We start from the raw sequence: 22,218 nt of genomic DNA, 5'->3' as shown, positions 1-22,218 counted from the left end.
ACAACGTGGAGCCTCCCAATGTTTGGCTTCCCTGCCTAAGGGCTATACTATAATACACCCACTTCCTTCCAATGGGCACTTCAGGTTTACAGGCCTTCATGCACGTCTCTATCCAGGGACAACGTGGAGCCTCCCAATGTTTGGCTTCCCTGCCTAAGGGCTATACTATAATACACCCACTTCCTTCCAATGGGCACTTCAGGTTTACAGGCCTTCATGCACGTCTCTATCCAGGGACAACGTGGAGCCTCCCAATGTTTGGCTTCCCTGCCTAAGGGCTATACTATAATACACCCACTTCCTTCCAATGGGCACTTCAGGTTTACAGGCCTTCATGCACGTCTCTATCCAGGGACAACGTGGAGCCTCCCAATGTTTGGCTTCCCTGCCTAAGGGCTATACTATAATACACCCACTTCCTTCCAATGGGCACTTCAGGTTTACAGGCCTTCATGCACGTCTCTATCCAGGGACAACGTGGAGCCTCCCAATGTTTGGCTTCCCTGCCTAAGGGCTATACTATAATACACCCACTTCCTTCCAATGGGCACTTCAGGTTTACAGGCCTTCATGCACGTCTCTATCCAGGGACAACGTGGAGCCTCCCAATGTTTGGCTTCCCTGCCTAAGGGCTATACTATAATACACCCACTTCCTTCCAATGGGCACTTCAGGTTTACAGGCCTTCATGCACGTCTCTATCCAGGGACAACGTGGAGCCTCCCAATGTTTGGCTTCCCTGCCTAAGGGCTATACTATAATACACCCACTTCCTTCCAATGGGCACTTCAGGTTTACAGGCCTTCATGCACGTCTCTATCCAGGGACAACGTGGAGCCTCCCAATGTTTGGCTTCCCTGCCTAAGGGCTATACTATAATACACCCACTTCCTTCCAATGGGCACTTCAGGTTTACAGGCCTTCATGCACGTCTCTATCCAGGGACAACGTGGAGCCTCCCAATGTTTGGCTTCCCTGCCTAAGGGCTATACTATAATACACCCACTTCCTTCCAATGGGCACTTCAGGTTTACAGGCCTTCATGCACGTCTCTATCCAGGGACAACGTGGAGCCTCCCAATGTTTGGCTTCCCTGCCTAAGGGCTATACTATAATACACCCACTTCCTTCCAATGGGCACTTCAGGTTTACAGGCCTTCATGCACGTCTCTATCCAGGGACAACGTGGAGCCTCCCAATGTTTGGCTTCCCTGCCTAAGGGCTATACTATAATACACCCACTTCCTTCCAATGGGCACTTCAGGTTTACAGGCCCTCATGCACGTCTGTATGCAGGGGCATTGGTGAACCTCACAATTTAGGACTGCCCTGGCAAAGGAAAATACTACAAAGACTCACTTCCTCAAAATGGGCACATTAGACTCAAGAGGCCTTCATGTACGTCTCTTCTCAGGGACATCGGAGTGCCACACAATGTTTTCACGTAAAATCTTTCATGTATTGATCTCAAAAAGTAACATACACCAGCTCTATCTCACTATTGGGTATGTGCCCTTAACATTTCCGCCATGAAAAATCATTTTGGGGTCATTTTGGAAGGTTTTCTGGTGAGTCCGTAAAAATGGCGTAAAACGCGGACAAAATTGTTCACAGCTGTGACTTTTGAGTGATAAATGCTTCAAGGGGTCTTCCCCATGCTGTTGCCATGTCATTTGAGCACTCTTCTGAGACTTTTGTGACATTTTTAGGGTTTCTCCATGCTGCCGGGAGGTCATTTCACAAAAATACTCGGGTCTCCCATAGGATAACATTGGGCTCGTTGCTCGGGCCGAGTACACGAGTATCTTGGGAGGCTCGGCCCGAGCTTCGAGCACCCGAGCTTTTTAGTACTCGCTCATCACTAGTCAGGACGTCACCGTCTATTTCTCCATGGAGGAGTGGGAGTATTTAGAAGGACACAAAGATCTGTACAAGGACGTCATGATGGAGGTTCCCCAGCCCCTCACATCACCAGGTAATAGACAGGACTAAATACACACGGCCTATAATTATCTGTATGTAAGGAATGAATTCAGTCCCTGTATGTGTCTCCTCCAGGTCTATCCAGTAAGAGGACAACACCAGAGAGAAGTCCCCGTCCTCTTCTCCCACAGGACTGTAGACAAGAATATCCCGATGTTCCTCAGGATGTGTTTCCTCCAGCTCTATCCAGTAAGAGATATCTACTCATGTACTTTCTGTACTAATTTTGTGTTTACATTTTTAGGTTTTCTGCTCTGTTTTTTTCAGCTGTATTTTCTTTGCTTCTGCTTCTTCTGCTGTTTGTTTCTACTGCCTTCTCTATGTCATTATGAAGGGAACTCAAAGACCTGCAGAGGGTTCATGAATACCCTGTTTCCCTGAAAATACGACCTGCACCGAAAAGAAGCCCTAGCACGATTTTATGGGATTTTTGGAGAATGCTTGAAATATAAGCTCTACTCCATAAATAAGCCCTAGTTACAGTCAGGGCCAACGTTAGGAGGAGTCAAACTGCACAATTTCTCCAGAACCCCACTCTCTTAGGGTCCGCATCAGTTGTATTCTAAGGTTGATTGTTTGAGGATCTTTGATGACTTCAGAGTCATGTGACATGATGTAACCAAAGGTCTCTTAATTGTAGGAGTCTAAATGAATTTAATAGAAGAAAGGCTGGCATTAGGGGAAAGGGAGAGCAAACTAACCCATTCTCTTAGCGGCACCAGTATTTATATGCTGATTATAGAACTGCTCAAGGACCTTTATGACCACATCATGTGACCAAAGGTCTGTTAATTATAGAAGTCTATAGCTGAAGAGGAGATAGTCTGGTGTGTGTGTGTGTGAGTGTGTGTATGTTCACGCCAATTTTAACCAGCTTTGCCAAAATGGGCAGAATTACAGCCGTACACTGAAATGTAAAAGTTTTCAACTAAAGAAGATGTAATAAAATTATTGCTTTAGAGAATGTGAACTACTGGCAAACTACCCTGGAAGGAATGGAGACCCCTACAGAAGGAGATTTGACACCTAGACCCTGATTCATTAAAGCAATTATGGCAGAATTCTGGCCTAAATCACTTCAAAAGTTCTGAAAACTTTCTGTGCAATACAGAGTTGTGAAAAAAATTGGGTGACTTTTGGAGGTTTCCCACCAATTTTAACCAGCTTTTGCCAAAATGAGCAGAGCTTGGCCATAAGAAGATTGTGTTACCACCGCTTGTCTAATTCCTAACAAACTGCGGCGTTCCCTATGCCAGAAATCTCACTCCAGTCCCTGACATCATTTTTCAGTGTCCATCGCCAGTCTTGATGAATTGGAGCTCATGTAATTTCTGTATGTTTATTTGTACAGACCGCAAGACCCTGCCTCCTGCTTTTTTTACAAAGCCTAAAGATAGACCATGAATTTTACAGTCCTGGACAACCCTGTTAAATATCCAGCATCTGTCTGTAACTATTTTATTTTCGTCTTTCAAAAAAAAATTTTTCTAATTTTCTATGTTGTGGATCAATGTTACAAGGACATTTTTGCAGGTTTTGCCAACTGCCATAGTTGATAGATTCTTGCACTTTGCATGTTAACTTCTCTGATATCTGTGAGCAGTGCAGGGAGACGCAGGTGTCAAACCACAGACTTGGGCAGGCTACCAAGAGTTATTCTCTACTGGGCTGCTTATTACATAGTTACTTAGGTTGAAAAAAGACCTAGGTCCATCTACAGATGAAGTGGAGGAAAGCTTGAAAATAAAATAAATAAAGAAAGAAATTATTTTACGTTGGATGTGCCGATATTTTTTCCTCTTATTCTAGATCCATCTAGTTCAACCTTCCTCCACCAGTTAATGTCTTTGATCACATGCTGTGGAAGAGAAAGTATCCCCTTCTGTATATGCTGGCTATTCTGTCTTTTCCTAGAAGCTGTGAATGCCAAGCACTCTAATTATCAGTCCCTTAGATAACTATATGATTGTACTCACACTTCAAAAGCATCAACAGATAGTTTAAAACTCAGCCAAACGATGACTTGTAGGAAGACCAGGAGAAATGCTGTAGTTTTCTTCTAGAATCTTGTATTAAGTACAAAGTAAAGGCAGGTGAAAAGGAATAATTTGTACAGAGTTGTAGACGTGTCTTCAGCAATGGTTCCTCTCTAGACTAAACTGAAGGAGGAGGGAGGAGCTTTCTATACAGAAGCCAACTAAGGGAGGAACATAGGGACAAACTTCATACAGTCTAAATCTACCTAGTAACAATATGGAATTGCCTGATAGAAGGAAAAATATGCATTGCAAGAAATATATACAACACATTCCCATTCATGGGACACAACACTCCCCGTCTGAAATCATCTGATTTCACAAGTCCTTGTATGACGTAAGGAGTCGATCCTGTTCCTCGATGTCACGAAACCGGTAACGAGAAAGAGAGAAACAGAAAAATGCAACGGTAATGCACTGAATTCAAGTCCATGCTTGGTTGATGACGCATAGTCCTTGCGTAACAATGTAAAAGTAGAAAAAATTAATTCAAGTTCAACAAACCCATCTTCAGATTGGGGAAGCCGCAAACATGCCAACTCTTCCTCCAACCCAATAATCCAACGGTAAAGTTTTAGCCCAAAGGAAAAGTTCAAGGTTCAATTGGACACGGGCAGCTGTGTCTCAGTACAGCAGGGATAAGGAAAGGTACGCTCCCCGCCGTGGCAGTGTCCAACGACAAAGTTAGTTCATGTAACGTCCTCCTTTGGTAAAAGTAGCACGAGTTCGGTGACTGGACAAAAGAAGATACGGGTTGAGCCTCCCTTCGTCACCTTCACTTCTACCTTCCGAGTCTTTCCATCGTCGCTGAGTACAGCCTTGGTGATGAGTCCCATTGGCCACTCATTGCGATGAGCCTCTCTGTCTTTCAGCAAGACAATGTCTCCTACTTGCGGGTTAGGAGATGGCTTCTGCCATTTGTGACGGCTTTGAAGCAGATGCGAATACCCGGTCTTCCACCTATGCCAGAACATGATGGACAGATGTTGTACTTGCTTCCATTGATGTCTGAAAATGTCCTTTTGATTTAAGTCCCCAGGAGGGACTGAAACAGCTCCAATTTTCTGTGTGAGGAGTGTGGCTGGAGTGAGAATCATTGGAGCATCGGGGTCGGATGATACAGGAACCAGAAGTCTGGCGTTTATTATAGCGGATACATCTGCGAGGAAGGTCACCAGCATGGAGTAGCATGGAATCAAGGATTCTTCGTGCGATTCCGATTATACGTTCCCAAAATCCACTCATGTGTGATGAGTGTGGGGGATTGAACACCCAGGTACAGCCATTGTCAGCCAAGAAGTTGTTTAGCTGCAGTTCCTTACAAGGCTTTGTGAAATTAGTTCCACAGTTGGACAGGAATCGTTTGGCATGTTCTTTGTCGATCACAGCAGAATGATTCACGCACATGTGCCAGCCATGGCACGTTGAAGACTTGTAGTCGGTGAAACAGTGAGCGATGTGAATAAGACGAGCTACGGCTCATACCGCAGATGACCAACTTGAGAAGCGCTCAAAGCAATGAGGTCTCAACTTCTGTTTTGATGTCACTGAAGTGTAGCGAGCGGACACGACTGGTCTAATTTCCTTGTCGGATTCTGGTTCCACCAGCTCGTACATGTTGCCGACGTAGTTATCGCAGGTCTCCTCGTATAAGATACTTGGAGGTGTCAGCCATATGTTGTCTCCGAGTTTGGACGCAGCAGTGAGTCTCGTTCCTCGGTCAGCTCGGTTTTGTTCGGTGGGAATGTGGTGCCACTGTTCAGCATGATCTCTGTCGAGGATATTTTGCATGAAGTCGACAAAGTGTTTCTACATCTCTGGTTGTCTTTTCAAGGTGCGTTTTAGAGAGGAGAACCTTGCGGTTGCTTGCTGGGAATTGTTTGGCAACCTTGGCCTTGGAGACCGAAAGGGTAATGGGGCTACCCAAGTGTTTGAGTCATTTTGAGAGAACTCTTTATCCATAATCTTTATGAATTCCTTGTCTTCTCTCGTCGGTGCCAACTTGTTGTCTTCATTTGTAGACTCAAATACTGTTGACCCGAAGTCGTCATCCCAGAGATGGTATGCATCCGTGCAGTCTGGCGGCTGCTGTCGCCACCTGGTGGCGCTCAGCCTCTCTTTCACCCAGTAGTGATGCGGACATGGTTGAAAGTGAATGCCGCGACTGTTTGGGAGTATGTGCGTCTTGTAGGAGGAGATCGCGTCGGGACTCTTCATTCTGCCCACGCAGACGTTTCCTATGAATACCCAGCCTAAGGCGTAGCGCTGAGCGAATGGCGCGTCGTGTGGCCCGTTGATTTGTTACTTTATGTAGCCGGAGGATGTCCCTTCCAAGCAGAATCATGATTTTTGCCCTATGATCGAGAGCTGGGATCTTGCTGGCGATAGTTCTCAGGTGAGGGTGGTGAAGAGCTGCCTCCGGTGTCGGAATCTCTTCCCGGTTAGCCGGTATCTGCTTGCACTCGACGGGTGTTGGTAGAGGTATCTCTACGGTATTTTCAAGAGATGTTACCACGAGACCACTGGCTCTTCTTCCGCAAGCTTCTGAGATGCCGCTGAAAGTACCTAGTGTGTAAGGATAGGCATTTCCTTTTAAGCCGAACAAGTCAAAGAGTTCAGACCTGGCGAGTGACCTGTTGCTCTGGTCGTCCAGGATGCTGTACACCTTCACGGCCCTTTCTGGGTGACCTTTGGGATATACCCTTACTAGGCATATTTTCGCACAAGACTTGTCCCAGAGATCTTCTCCGCAGACTTCGGTGCACGAGGAGGATACTGTGAGGTGGTTTACAGCTTGGCCTGTACTCTCCCCGCCATGACTTGTGGTAGGAGAAGGTGTAGGTGCAGGATCAGGCTGAGATGGGTGGAGCGCTTGTACGTGATCTGTGCTGTCACACTGCATGCACTTAATTGTAACCTTTACAGTCCTTGGCAAGGTGTTCTGTAGAGGCACAACACCTGAAACATACCCCAAACCTTTTCAAGAGTTCCTTTCGGTCTTGAAGGGGTTTCTTCCTGAAGCCAATGCACTTCTTCAGGGGGTGTGGCAGTTTATGAATAGGACACTGGCGGTTTGGATTTTCCGCCTTCCCGCCTTCATGGTCCTTGTCTGGTGCTGACCTTGGTGTAGGTGGTAGATCATCGGTCTTTTTGACTGATACTGGGCCCCTACGTTTTCTGTTATTTTGATGAGGGCTCTCATATCTGGGAGCTGGTGAAGTGGAGCCGGTGGGTTCTCCACAGGTAAAGCTGGGGTCTGCCTTACGTTCCGCGATGCCGTTGATAAACTCGCAGAAGTAGGAGAATGGAGGGATGGAGACTTGGTGCTCTTTTTTTATAGTTTGTTCCTACCGTGGTCCACCTTTCCTGCACGTTGTAAGGTAACTTGGCGACTATGGGTTTCACCCCACGAGTGGTGTCCGGGTAGCTGAGGCCAGGTAGGTGTGTGTCGGTTTTGGCCAGCTGGAGCTCGGACAGCAGGTCGCTGAGTCCCTGGTACTTTGAAGCATCCTTGCCAGATATTTTGGGAAGGTCATAAAGTTGTTTCAGCAGTGCATCTTCAATTGCTTCAGGACTGCCGAAGCCTTTCTCTAGCCTGTCCCATGCGGTTGCGAGACCAGTTATTGGGTCGCTGATGTAGACGGATCTGAGTCTCTGGATTCTCTCAGTAGACCGTGGCCCTAGCCACCTGATTAGCAAGTCCAGCTCTTCGGCAGCCGTAATGCCAAGGTCACGCGTTGCAGTTTTGAAGGCGCACTTCCACCCTCTGTAGTTTTTGGGCTTGTCATCAAACTTTGCGAGACCGGTGTTGGTGAGTTCTCGGCAGATCATGTACTTTGCAAAGTCGGACATGTCTGATCTTTCCGACATTGGGGGTACATTTGCGGACTGTGTGGTGCTGGTTGCGTGGTTCGTAGCTTCTTGGTTCGGGAACATGGCAAAGTACGGAGTAGCGTAGGTGTTTAGACCAGTGATCGGTTTGGTGTATACAATCTCTGTTGTATACGGGGCCGGATCTACACAGTTGTTGGGAGTGTAGCGCCTTGCCGGCATGTTAGGTTGCATGTAGACATGGGCATACGTAGGTTGCTGATGCGCAGGGTGTGGCTGTGCATTGGAACATGAAGCAGGTTCAGGCTTGAAAGTCTGAGGTGCATTGGACTGACCTGGAAGGCTGGAAGCTGTAGGTGGATCAGTGTCTTGAAGCTCTGGAGACGTGTTAGCGCTGACGGGAATGTTGATGGTAGTTGGCAGTTCGTCGGCTTGGCTCAGCACGTAATCTCTTGTATGCTTAAGTGAGTCTTCTGTGTCGAGATCACACAAACTGGCGCTCCTTTCTTGGTTACCACCGAGAGCTTGCTCAAAGACTTTTAGCCTTGCCGTGACCGCCACATGTTCACATTCCTTCTGTAGGGCTTCAATTTCTTCTTCCTTGCGTGCAGATTCTGCTTTCATCTCTGCGTGCAGATTCTGCTTTCATCTCTGCTTCTCTGCGTGCAGATTATGCTTTCATCTCTGCTTCTCTGCTTGCAGATTATGCTTTCATCTCTGCTTCTCTCTGGGCGAAGATGGCTTGTACTTTCGTTGTTTCTGCTTCAGCGCGCGCCTTTATGAGCTGCCCGTTGAGGGTTGAGTACCTTGATGAGCCTGATTTGAGTGAGTGCCTTGGGCTCTTAACGGACCTGGATTTGTAAGATGCCGCTCCTGACATTTGTGCCATTTTTGCTTCAGTCTCGCTCACAATGTCGCGCACGTTGCGGTCTCGTTCAGCATTAAGCTGTTGGAAGTCCTGTAGTTCTTTTTGAGACTCAGACGTATTTGATCTCAGCAGGGTAGAGGAATATTTTTTACAAATCTCTTTGTAGGACCGGTATGCTGAGTACAGTTGTTCAAGGGCTCCCTCTGGTGGTAGGTCATGAGCACCGGGCGCAGATAAAACAGTCACATGTTTTTGCTCTCTTTGCCACAATAATGTTGTGTGGGTAAGCAGTTCACTTCTGGCTGTTTCTAGGTTCTCTTTAACCTTCCATGTTGGTCTGGTCAACCGCTTAGATCTTTCACTGTAATTTGAGTGTGAGTCCATGTATTTCTCTTGTTGCTCTAGAGCAGGAAGTGAAATTGTTCTCTTTGCCTCTATCAGCAAGGGTGAATGCTGCTCTGCCCTGGTTGTCAGGGAAACCAATACAATGATGCAATCTGATTTGAGGAGCAGCCTGTGTTTCCAGAATGTATTTGCAGAGTCTTTGGCTGCAGCTTACAATTAGCTTATGGGTGATTCTAGGTTTATAGCTGCACACAGTTCTGATAACAGGTTAATACTTTACAGGGCACTTTCTGTCTGCAAGCTGCTATAAAGTTTTATGCAGTGGCTTGTTATCAGCCCTTTGGGGTAATCCTTTCTCTGGATTGTATGCAGTATAGCACTCCTGGAAACAGGTTCTTTACTGATATATGTATACTAATCCCGGTCACAGCTAGTCCTTTTCACTATTCTGTCTCTTCCTGGTAGCTATGAATCCCAACCTCTCTAATTATTAGTCCCTTAGATAACTGTATGATTGTACTCACACTACCGGCATCCACAGATAGTTTTAAACTCAGCCAAACGATGACTTGTAGGAAGACCAGGAGAAATGCTGTAGTTTTCTTCTAGAATCTTGTATTAAGTACAAAATAAAGGCAGGTGAAAAGGAACAATCTGTACAGGGTTGTAGACGTGTCTTCAGCAATGGTTCCTCTCAAGACTAAACTGAAGGAAAAGGGATGAGCATTCTATACAGAAGCCAACTAAGGGAGGAACATAGGGACAAACGTCATACAGTCTAAATCTACCTAGTAACAATATGGAATTTCCTGATAGGAGGAAAAATATGTAATGCAAGAAATATATACAACACGTAGTTCCCATTCATGGGACACAAAACTGGCTGGACTATTCCATTAATGCCAACTATAGGTTACCTATACTTGTCTGGTCAGATGTTGTGATCCAGACTTACCGGTGGTTGTGCATTATTGCTGTAAGCTGTTGTGGTGTTAACCCTTGTTGTCTTTTTGTTCCTGCTTTCCTGCTCTTGCTTTTCTCCTTAGTCTCTCACTGTTTATTTCTGTGAGTTTGCAATGTGTCCCGTCTGTCTTAATCTGTGTTTCTCATCTGTCTTAATCTGTATTTCCATGATATTCCTGCCCCTTGTTTATCCGGTGGATAACATATTAGATCTGGTCAGGAGAATAGTAAGGCATGGGACTCCGGCATCTCCATCTTCACGGGTAATCCAAACGTTAGGAATACCTTAGAGTCCACTAGTGTGAGGGACCGTATACGAGCCTCCTGTCCCTCATTATCCTGCAGTCACATTGTGGCAATCAATCAGATTATTTACTGCAGCACATTCCAGAGAACTGGAGCAATGAATGGGAGATCACAATTAACGAAGATGTAACTCTTAGGCTGCTTTCACACTTGCGTTCATCGCAATCGGTCTCTCTCTGTCGGTCTCTCTCGGTCTCTATCTCTCTCTGTCGGTCGGTTTCTTCCCCTCTCATACTCACCGATCACCGGCACGGTGCTACACAGCTGTCACACTGCTATGCTTTTGAAAATGCCGGCTGCTCATTATTCCAGCTCGTATTCACTGCTTCCCCCGTCCACCGGCTCCTATGATTGGTTGCAGTCAGATGCGCCCCCACACTGAGTGACAGCTGTCTCACTGCAACCAATCACAGCCGCTGATGGGTGGGTCTATATCATGCAGTACAATAAATAAATTAAAAAAACGGCGTGCATTCCCCCCCAATTTTGATACCAGCCAAGATAAGGCCACACGGCTGAAGCCTGGTATTCTCAGGATGGGGAGCCACACGTGATGGGGAGCCCCAGCCGAAAAATATCAGACAGCAGCCGCCCGGAATTGCCGGAGCTATTAGATGCGACAGTCTCGGGACTCCTACCCAGCTCATCCCGAATTGCCCTGGTGCGGTGACAATCGGGGTAATAAGGAGTTAATGGCAGCCCATAGCTGCCACTAAGTCCTACGTTAATCATGGCAGGCATCTATGAGACACCCCCCATTATTAACCTGTAAGTGAAAGTAAATAAACACATACACCCGAAAAAATCCTTTATTTGCAATAAAAGACAAAAAACACCCTCTTTTACCATTTTATTAATCACCAAATACTCCTCCAGGTCCGACGTAATCCACATAAGGTCCCACGACGCTTTCAGCTTTGCTACATCAGAAGCTGACAGTAGCAGTAGTAGAACATCGCCGATCTCTGTGAGCTCCTCGCAGAAACTGAAGTGAATGGCGCTGTCAGCGGGGACGTCACTGAGGTAGTGCCGGGGTGTGTGCGGTGATGATGGGGGCGATAGTGCCTGTGTGTGCGGTGATGATGGGGGCTGTAGTGCCTGTGTGTGCGGTGATGATGGGGGCTGTAGTGCCGCCGGTGTGTGCAGTGATGATGGGGGTGGTAGTGCCGGTGTGCATGGTGATGATTGGGGCGGTAGTGCCTGTGTGTGTGCGGTGATGATGGGGGCGGTTGTGCCAGTGTGTGTGCGGTGATTATGGGGGCGGTAGTGACGGTGTGTGCAGTGATGATGGGGGTAGTAGTGCCGGTGTGTGCAGTAATGATGGGGACGGTAGTGCCGGTGTGTGCGGTGATGATCGGGACGGTAGTGTCGGTGTGTGTGCGGCGATAATGGTGGTAGTGTCTGCGTGTGTGCGGTGATGATGGGGGCGGTAGTACCTCCTTGTGCCGTGATGATAGGGGCGGTAGTGCCGGTGTATGCGGTGATGATGGGGGCTGTAGTGCCGCTGACGGATTCCTGCGAAATAACGCATCCGTTGGGTCCGTTAGCAACACAAAACGTTTCGACGCAGCAATAGACCTGGCAGATGTGACACAATGCAAGTGTGAAAGCAGCCTAAAGGCCCCGTTACACGCATCGATTTATCGTGCGATCGCACCCACCCCCATCGTTTGTGCGTTACGGGCAATTTGTTGCCCGTGTCGTACAAAGTCGTTAACCCCCATCACACGTACTTACCTCCCGAACGACCTAGCTGTGGGCGGCGAACATCCTCTTCCTGAAGGGGGAGGGACGTTCGGCGTCACAGCGACGTCACACAGCGGGCGCCCAATAGAAGCGGAGGGGCGGAGATGAGTGGGACGTAACATCCCGCCCACCTTCTTCCTTCCGCATTGCTGGCGGCCGCAGGTAAGCTGCAGTTCATCATTCCCGAGGTGTCACACGAAGCGATGTGTGCTGCCTCGGGAACAATGAACAACCGGAGCGCAGAAGAACGATCGATTTTTTTTTTTAAAAATGAGCGACATGTCAACGAGCAACGAAAAGGTGAGTATTTTTGCTTGTTCACAGTCGCTCGTAGCTGTCACACGCTATGATATGTCAAACGATGCCGGATGTGCATCATGGAATCCGTGACCGTGACGACATATCGTTAGATATATCGTAGCGTGTAACGGGGCCTTTAGATATTGAAATTGGACAACAGATTCAGAATACATTTTTTCCTAATTTAATTTCTGATGTTATGGTTTAAAAAAATAAATGTAATTTCAAGATAATATCATTAAGAAATAATAACTGTTTATTTTTAGCAGATGACTATATTGGGAGTTCAGATGGAAATCTAATATCTTCAGAAATTAAAACAGATGATCAAAGTATCACACATGATACATATAAAGAGTATACTGTTGTCACAGATATACCTCCAGTCCTTCCTCGAAAAGCTTTATCATCTGATCTTTTCAAACAAGTCGAAAAGTCCGATTTATCACAGAATTTTAAGCAAAATGAAAGTTACAGAAGGGATGTGGAACATGTAACGGCTCCTGCAAGGAAGAAACCATTTTCATGTTCAAAATGTGGGAAATGTTTTATTTGGAAAACAGGCCTTGTTAGACATCAGAAAATTCACACAGGGGAGACGCCATTTTCATGCCCAGAATGTGGAAAATGTTTTACTCGGAAATTAACCCTTGCTAATCATCAAAAAATTCACACAGGGGAAAAGCCATTTTCATGTTCAGAGTGTGGGAAATGTTTTACTCAGAAATCACATCTTGTTAGACATCAGAAAATTCACACAGGAGAGAAGCCATTTTCATGTTCAGAATGTGAGAAATGTTTTATCACGAAATCACATCTTAATAGCCATCAAAAAACTCACACAGGGGAGAAGCCATTTTCATGCCCAGAATGTGGAAAATGTTTTACTCAGAAAATAACCCTTGCTAATCATCAAAAAATTCACACAGGGGAGAAGCCATTTGCATGTTCAGAGTGTGGGAAATGTTTTATTTGGAAATTGGATCTTGTTGAGCATCAAAGAATTCACACAGGAGAAAAGCCATTTTCATGTGCAGAGTGTGGGAAATGTTTTATTCAGAGATCACATCTTGTTAAACATCAGAAAATTCACAAAGGGGAGAAGCCATTTTCATGTTCAGAATGTGGGAAATGTTTTATCCATAAATCACATCTTGTTAAACATCAAAAAAAACACACAGGGGAAAAGCCATTTTCATGTTCAGAGTGCGGGAAATGTTTTATTCAGAAATCAGACCTTGTTATACATCAGAAAATTCACACAGGGGAGAAGCCATTTTCATGTTCAGAGTGTGGGAAATGTTTTATTCAGAAATCAGAACTTGTTGTGCATCAAAGATCTCACACAGGAGAGAAGCCATTTTCATGCCCAGAATGTGCAAAATGTTTTGCTAGGAAATCACATCTTGTTTACCATCAAAAAAATCACACAAAATAAACCATTTTTTTGTTCTGAATGTGGAAAATGTTATTCTCAGAAATCAGATCTTGCTAAACTTGTGAAGAAGCCACACAGGAAGGAACCTTTTTCATGTTGTGAATAATTGAAATGTTTAACTGGTAAATCAAGTCTTGCCGACCATCAGAAAACCAACAGAGAGGAGCAGCCATTCTTCCTTTCAGAATTTGCCAAATGTTTTTTTATCATTAATCAGGTCCTGTTGTTAGATGAGTCACACGGGAGAAGCCATCATGATGTACTATAATTCAAAGGGGTTTTTTTTCCAAAAATCGGCTACAATTGCTCAAGTAAGTATTGGTGAGGGAAAGAACTGTTTTCTCTCTTTTTAAACTTATCGTATTTTTCGGACCGTAAGACACACCTAGGTTTTGAAGAAGGAAAATAGGGAAAAACATTGAAGCAAAAACTGTGGTCATGATGCACTGTTATGGGGGAATCTGCTGCTGACCCTGTTACTGGGGAAATATCCCCCAATTTCTGCGGCTACCTTTTTTATTTATTAAAGCACTGGAAAGCCGCAGATTAGTGAATTTTCTAAATATAATCCAGTACCAAAACTTTTGGAGCTGTCCCTAATGTCCCCGAAAAGGAACTTCCAGGTTGTGAGATCCAAAAACCCTCAGTGATCACTCTCACAGTGAAAGAGTGAGCTCTATGACCGCAGCACTGCTTGATTCTTCTTAAGCAGTTCAATAAAACCTTAAAAAAGTATGTGACAGCGCTGGATTAGTTGAGAGAGCAGTGTCTTGTGCTTAGAGCAGCTGCAGAGATTTGTGGGATCCCGCTCTGCACACTGAGATCTCACAAAATGGAAATTTGAGCTCCACTTTGTTAGTAAGTTGGGTATTCAGGGAGCCTTTATGAACATTTGTGAAAGATTTTGATACTGGATTATCTATAGATAATTCACTAATCTCAGCTTTCCCACTGCTTTATTTACTAAAAAGTGCAGCCCCAGATTGGAGCTAGCAACTCTTAAGTATATCACATTGTATATAATTGCATTTCAAATCTTGTTTTGTTAATAAATGCTTGTAAAATATACTCTATATTCTTCATCTTTATGCCTATCTTTCTCTATTGTTTAGATGTGATGATTTTGCCTTAGAACCTCTGGAGTTGAGGCAGAGCTGTAGACATTTCACACAAAAATAGTGAGGGGATGTTAGAGGTGTCACAGCCGGCGGACAATCCAGTGGCCGCGAGTGTTAGAAAATCCCAGTGATTGACATGTGTTATCTGATTCTCTGTTCTCTGTTTCTGCAGCAGCGGCCTCTGTGACCCTGGGAAACTGTGTTTTTTTTCCTCAGTTGCCAGCCTCTGTCTTCCTTTATAAACCTCGCTTTGGGTGTGGTTTATAGTTCTTCCTGGGTGTGGTCTACAGCAGTCGTTTCCTCTTGTTGTTCCACAGACTTCTGTGGTAGCTGCTCTTACGATAAGTGCTTAACTTTTGCTATGTGGGCTCAGGTTGTAGCATCTCTGTTTCCCCTATATTGTTTCTTTTTATCTCCCTTAGCATTAGTAGTGTTGACGAAGACCTCATACCCACCATCCTTACTTAGGGCCCAGATCAGGGTTTGCTTAGGGTGACGTATTTTTGCTCGGAGAAATGTGCAGGACCTTTATAGGGTTGGTGAGGGTGAGCTGCAGGTTATTGTCAGGGGTCACCACTTCCCCTTTTCCCTTCTTAAAGGGTTTTCTTTTCCCCTTCCCTTCAAAAAAGACTGCTGGAACACCATTGTAAATGTGAACAGGGTGGTAGCTAAAATATACACAATCTATATGAAGTGAAAGCTGCACACCAAATTCAGAGAAATATGAACAAGCGTAACTGCTTTATAATATATAAGGAATGAAAAATACAATTGGCTATACAACAAATTTAAATGTGACATTGCATAACTGCTGAGGATTATTTGAAAAAAGAGATATTTAATTTAGCTAATGTATTGATCAATTCATTACTGCCCCATTACCACTTCACGGTAATCTCTTATTTATGGGGTCCCTAACCAAATGTTACCTCTATATACGGTTAAAACCGCTAAATATCTTTTTTTTTTCTTCTTCTTCAAATAATCCTCAGCAGTTATGCAATGTCACATTTTAATTTTTTCAATTTTTCATATGGCTAATTGTATTTTTCATTCCTTATGTATTATAAAGCAGTTATGCTTGTTCATATTTCTCTGAATTTTGTGTGCAGCTTTCACTTCATATAGATTGTGTATTTTTTGGCTAGCACCCTGTTCCAGCAGTCTTTTTTGATTGTTAGAAAGGTTTTTCTGTCTGAGAACCCAGTCCCACCCTTTAGCCATGTTTATTCAATTTCCTATATAGCCAGGTCCCTTGCTTCCCATACACAAGCAGGTTTCAACCGCACTTAGAGGTAACATTTGGTTAGGTACCCATACACACAAGCCGGTTTTAACCGCGTATAGAGGTAACATTTGGTTAGGGACACCATAAATAAGAGATTACCATGAAGTAGTAATGGGGCAATAATTAATTGATCAATACATTAGCTAAATATCTCTTTTTTTCAAATAATCCTCACCAGTTATGCAATGTCACATTTCAATTTTTTCAATTTTTCATATGGCTAATTGTATTTTTCATTCCGTATGTATAATAAAGCAGTTATGCTGGTTCATATTTCTCTGAATTTGATGTGCAGCTTTTACTTCATAAAAAAAAAATTCACAAGCTTGTCCAAAAAAGTGGCGCACGTTTTGCGCCATATTCCGAAACCCGTAGTGATCTTATTTTTCTTCATCTATGGCTCAGTAATGGCTTATTTTTTGCGTATCGAGTTAACGTTTTTAACTGTACCATTTTTGCGCAGATGCTACGTTTTGATCGCCTGTTATTTCATTTTGTGCAAAATTTGCGGCAACCAAAAACGTAATTTTGGCTTTTGGAATTTTTTTGCTGCTACGCCATTTACCAATCACTTTAATTGGTTTTATATTTTTATAGATCTGGCATTTCTGAATACGGCAATACCAAATGTGTATATATATTTTTTTTTTTTTAATTTTTTAAAACTTGTTTTTAACTTTTTTTTTTTTTATTTTACTAGTCCCCCTAGGAGGCTATAGCGATCAGCAATCTGATCGCTCTGCCATATCTCCAGATCACAGCTACAGAGCTAAGATCTGCAGATATGCTGCTTTACTTTCGATACCGGCTGTATTCCGGCATTGATAGGAAGTGACTCATGTTAGCTACAGGGGTCATCACATGACCCTGTGCTACCATGGCAACCACCGGAAGTCACATGATCATGTCACATGACTTCCGATGGGGGCGGGGTAAGTCAGCATAATGGCGGCATGCATATACATCTCGCTGCCAGATTTTGGCAGCGAGATGTAAGGGGTTAATAGTCGTGGGTGGAAGCGAATCCACTCGCGACTAGCAGGCACACATGTCAGCTGTTGAAATCAGCTGATATGTGCGCGGATCACCGTGGCCTGCCCACGGCAGGGGGCAGGGATTAACGGCCCACGATCCATGACGTACCCAGTACGTCATGGGTCATTAAGGGGTTAAAAAACTTCAGCAAGAAGCCAAGTAAGTGACACTGCTGGAATCAGAGTTTCTGCTTATACAGGTCAATTAGACCCACGTTACAGGTAGCTTTGTTCCTCCTTATCTATAAACCACATTCTGAAGCCATACACTATTAAATTTTATATATTTAATCTGAAAACTAGGCAGTGTTTATAAAAAAAATATATAAAAGATGTTACAAAGGGGAAAAAAACAATACAATATATACAATTACATAAAATAAAGTGAATAATGAAAGAAATTTACTGAACCTGGGTCACAGAAATAGATTCAGATTAGGAAAGGACACCAATGGAACGTGGAACAATCCTATACAGCAATGTTGCGTTCATTGAATGAGGATCATAATTGGCATTAGCTTTTTATTAACACAAGTTACACCCACATACTTTCCCTCTGGTGACGCATAACAGGGCTGGACGTCAGATAACTATAGGCTGTGTCTAATGCGGGCGTCACACGAGATGATCTATCGTGCGATATGTCGTCGGGGTCACTATTTTCGTGACGCAGATATGGCATCGTTCACGACATCGTCTCGTGTGACACCTAAGAGCGACTCTTAATCGGTTGTAAATCGTGTATCATGTACACGTCGCTCATTTTTAAAAAATCGTTTAATCTTATTTGTGCCAGTTGTTCATCGTACCTGGGGCAGCAAACATCGCTCCGTGTGACACCCCGGGAACGATGAACACAGATTACCTGCGTCCCGCGGCTCACGCCGACTATGCGGAAGGAAGGAGGTGTTTTCGTCCCTCTCATCTCCGCTTCTATTGGCCGGCCGCTGTGTGACAGCGACGTTGCTCAGCAGGTAAGTATGTGTGACGGCAGTTTAACGACTTTGTGCGCCACGGGCAACTTATTGCCCGTGACTCACAAACGACGGGGGCGGATACGATCGGTTGTGCGATCGCACAATAGATCGTATCGTGTGACGCCCGCATAACTCTTAGAAAATAATAAGATTCTTAACTTTTACTATATCTTTGCCCCTGAAGGTCCCTGGCAGGAGATATTGCCATCATCTTTCCTATCATGATTTTATCTGTTCATAGATCGGAGACATTGCATAGACATTTTTATCTCCCTGGCCAATTCCATTTGGCGGGACCCCGGTCATTATCCAATGATGCGGAACGATGCTTTGCATTCTCCATTTTAACACAAAGTCGAAAATATGACTTTCCTATCTATTATATTGATGTTATTCATAAGGGTATGTGTGCTCACTGGATCTTTTTCTGACCACAAAGATTCAGCGTTTTTGGCCATAAAAAAACGCACAAAAATGCACTCGCGGCAAAATTGCACTGGAAAAAAAAACGCATGCGTTTTTACCGCATTTTTCTGCGTTGTAGTTCACTGCGTTTTGCTGCATTTTTCCAATGCATTGCATGGGTAGAAAAATGCAGAAAAGAATTGACATGTTTCTTTTTTTGTCACCTCAAAAATGCAACTAAAAAAGCACCCTGCGGACAGCAAAAATGAAAACTCACTTTGCTGGGGAAGCAAAGTCATGCAGTTTTCTGACCAAAAATGCACCCGAAAAACGCGAAAAAATGCGGCAAAACATGCAGCGTGCGCACATCGCCTAAAACCTCATTTTATATTTTCTATAAGGGGAATCCAAGGATTTTACTTTCTCTGCAGGTTTTCTGTTCAACTGCTCCTCTTATCTCTACCGGTCATAAATCTGTCCTTTTCTGCATTCTTGTGCTGTCAAGCTAAGATTAGGCTCACAACTGCTAGAGGAGTTGTCTTTAATTACCTATTTCCAAAGGAGGGGGTCAGCTTCATAGGGGTTTTGTTGAGTCTTTATGGATTTTATAATTTCTATATGAACAGGACTACATGGTGATGTTTATCCAATTTCAAGCTTTTATCTTTTTGAAAGGAAAGGTCATTTTTTGGACACTTTCCTTGACTTGGTGCTTGAAGAGTTCAATAAAATCAGAAATATTACACTTCCATCTAACCTTAACCCTTCAACCCCGGGCGAATTTCCCCTTCTTCCAAGAGCCGTAACTTTTTTATTTTTCCATCAATCTTGCCATATGAGGACTTGTTTTTTTGTGCAACGAGTTGTATTTTTAAATGAGTTTTATCATATAGTGTACTGGAAAATAGAAAAAAAAATTCCACAGGAGCATGTAAACACCAACAGTGATAGACAAACGGGGAAAGCAAAACATAATCACACAGCACTCTCAGACAGTAATCAGACAAAAAAAAATAAAAAAAAAGCCAGCTCAACTCAAAATGGCATGTATTATAAGGTGTGCACTGCACTAAAAATTCCAACCTGCACTATTTTAAAATTTGAGATTTTTGGCAAAAAATTGCAATTTCTTGAGCTTCCCCGCTATGTCACGGAAAATCTCTTTGGGACAGTCCTACTCTAAAATATTTTATTTGAAATTCGCCATACAGCCTCACATATGAAAAAGTAGAACTGTTTATAGCAGCAGTTACCTGGTGCTTTTCAATCCCGTACCCGTCACTGAATAATGGCTGTGGGTGGTACAGGCACAAGTAAATTCTGCATGAAATAGCTTGCGGAAAGGGCTTGATGGCTGAATGTGAACAGCCACCAATTGCAAAATCAAGACAGGTGGTAAAACAAAAGAAATTGGAGGTGCACGGCAAGGTGGGGATCAGCCACCGACCAATTCAATGAAGAAAAAACAAAAAAGCCAGCTCAACTCAAAATGGCATGTACTATAAGGTGTGTACTGCACTAAAAATTCCAACCTGCACTATTTTAAAATTTGAGATTTTTGGCAAAAAATTGCAATTTCTTGAGCTACCCCGCCACATCACGGCAAATCTCTTTGGGGCAGTCTTACTCTAAAATATTTTTTATTTGAAATGTGCCATATGGCCTCACATATGAAAAAGTTGAACTGTTCTTAGCAGTAATGAGACAACAAGTGATAAGGAGGAAAACTAAAGCAGGAAGGAAATAACCAGACGACAGGAGGAATTTCTACGGCACACCAAGCAACGTGCAGTAGATCACCAGACTAGAAAACAACAGCACACAGACCATTGTAGCAGAAAGCTAAGGTCGGCAGGGAAGACAAATTCCTCCATCTTAAAAAGGCAGGGCATACCTGTGATCAGCCTCTCGCAACATGTGATCCAAAAGGTAACCAGCAGGTTAGCAGAAATTAACTCCTGCTAGTCTGATCACTAATGAGCACACAGCTGTTTTACCTGTGCAACTCAGAAGCACAAGAGAAAGTATGGTGTGGAGTGTCAGTCTGTGGTCTGAACAGCATCTTATGCCGACATGACACTCGGCGAGTTTAGAGAAAAACACCTTTGACATTTTTGAAAAGTATGAGGGCTGCTGATAAGTCTTTGGCTTTCTGATCTTTTTTTGTTTCTCTGGTAATGAATGTTACATCACATGAAAGCCTTATGTGTCTAATATACAGTGTGTGCAGAATTATTAGGCAAGTTGTGTTTTAGAGGGTTTTTTTATTATTGATCAACAACTATGTTCTCAATCAACCCAAAATACTCATAAATATCAAAACTTAATATTTTTGGAAGTTGGAGTGTTGTTTTTTTTTTCTTCAGATTTGGCTATCGTAGGAGGATATCTGTTTGTGCAGGTAACTATTACTATGCAGAATTATTAGGCAACTTAATAAAAACCAAATATATTCTCATCTCACTTGTTTATATTCACCAGGTAAACCAATTATAACTGCACAAAATTTAGAACTAAACATTTCTGACATGCAAAAACAAAACCCCAAAAAATTAGTGACCAATATAGCCACCTTTCTTTATGATAACACTCAAGAGCCTACCATCCATAGATTCTGTCAGATGCTTGATCTGTTTACGATCAACACTGCGTGCAGCAGCCACCACAGCCTCCCAGACACTGTTCCGAGAGGTGTACTGTTTTCCCTCCCTGTAGATCTCACATTTTATGAGGAACCACAGGTTCTCTATGGGGTTCAGATCAGGTGAGCAAGAGGGCCATGTCATTATTTTTTCATCTTTTAGACCTTTACTGGACAGCCACGCTGTGGAGTAGTTGGATGCATGTGATGGAGCATTGTCCTGCATGAAAATCATGTTTTTCTTGAACGTTACTGACTTCTTCCTGTACCACTGCTTGAAGATGTTGTCTTCCAGAAACTGGCAGTAGGTCTGGGAGTTGAGCTTCACTCCATCCTCAACCCGAAAAGGTCCCACAAGTTCATCTTTGATGATACTAGCCCATACCAGTATCTCACCTCCACCTTGCTGGCGTCTGAGTCGGAGTGGAGCTCTCTGCCCTTTACTGATCCAGCCTCTGGCCCATCCATCTGGCCCATCAAGAGTCATTCTCATTTCATCAGTCCATAAAACCTTTGAAAAATTAGTCTTAAGATATTTCTTGGCCCTTTCTTGATGTTTTATGTATGGCACACCTTGTGCTTTTTGATACTCCAGTAATGTTACAGCTCTGAAATCTGGCCAAACTGGTGGCAAATGGCATCTTGGCAGCTTCACGCTTGATTTTCCTCAATTCATGGGCAGTTATTTTGCGCCTTTTTTGCCCAACATGCTTCTTGCGACCCTGTTGACTATTTGCCATGAAACGCTTGATTGTTCGGTGATCACGTTTCAAATGTTTGGCAATTTCAAGACTGCTGCATTCCTCTGCAAGACATCTCATAATTTTGGACTTTTCAGAGCCCGTGAAATCTCTCTTCTGACCCATTTTGACAAAGGAAAGAAAGTTGCCTAATTAAGCACACCTTTTATAGGGTGTCGATGTCATTACACCACACCCC

General features: G+C 43.8%; 1 protein-coding gene across 1 annotated transcript; it reads left to right on the top strand.

Annotated features, from left to right (window-relative positions):
- Positions 1–1,890: 1,890 nt before the first annotated feature.
- LOC142312422 (uncharacterized) lies at positions 1,891–14,822 on the top strand. The gene is made up of 3 exons (XM_075351362.1): positions 1,891–1,975; positions 2,059–2,172; positions 12,648–14,822. Exons 1-3 carry the CDS (start codon positions 1,891–1,893, stop codon positions 13,814–13,816), a joined length of 1,368 nt encoding a protein of 455 aa, XP_075207477.1. The 3' UTR covers positions 13,817–14,822.
- Positions 14,823–22,218: the final 7,396 nt, after the last annotated feature.

The sequence above is a fragment of the Anomaloglossus baeobatrachus genome, chromosome 5 (genome assembly GCF_048569485.1).
Source record: "Anomaloglossus baeobatrachus isolate aAnoBae1 chromosome 5, aAnoBae1.hap1, whole genome shotgun sequence".
NCBI lineage: Eukaryota > Metazoa > Chordata > Amphibia > Anura > Aromobatidae > Anomaloglossus > Anomaloglossus baeobatrachus.
This window is presented reverse-complemented; position numbering and strand designations above follow the sequence as displayed.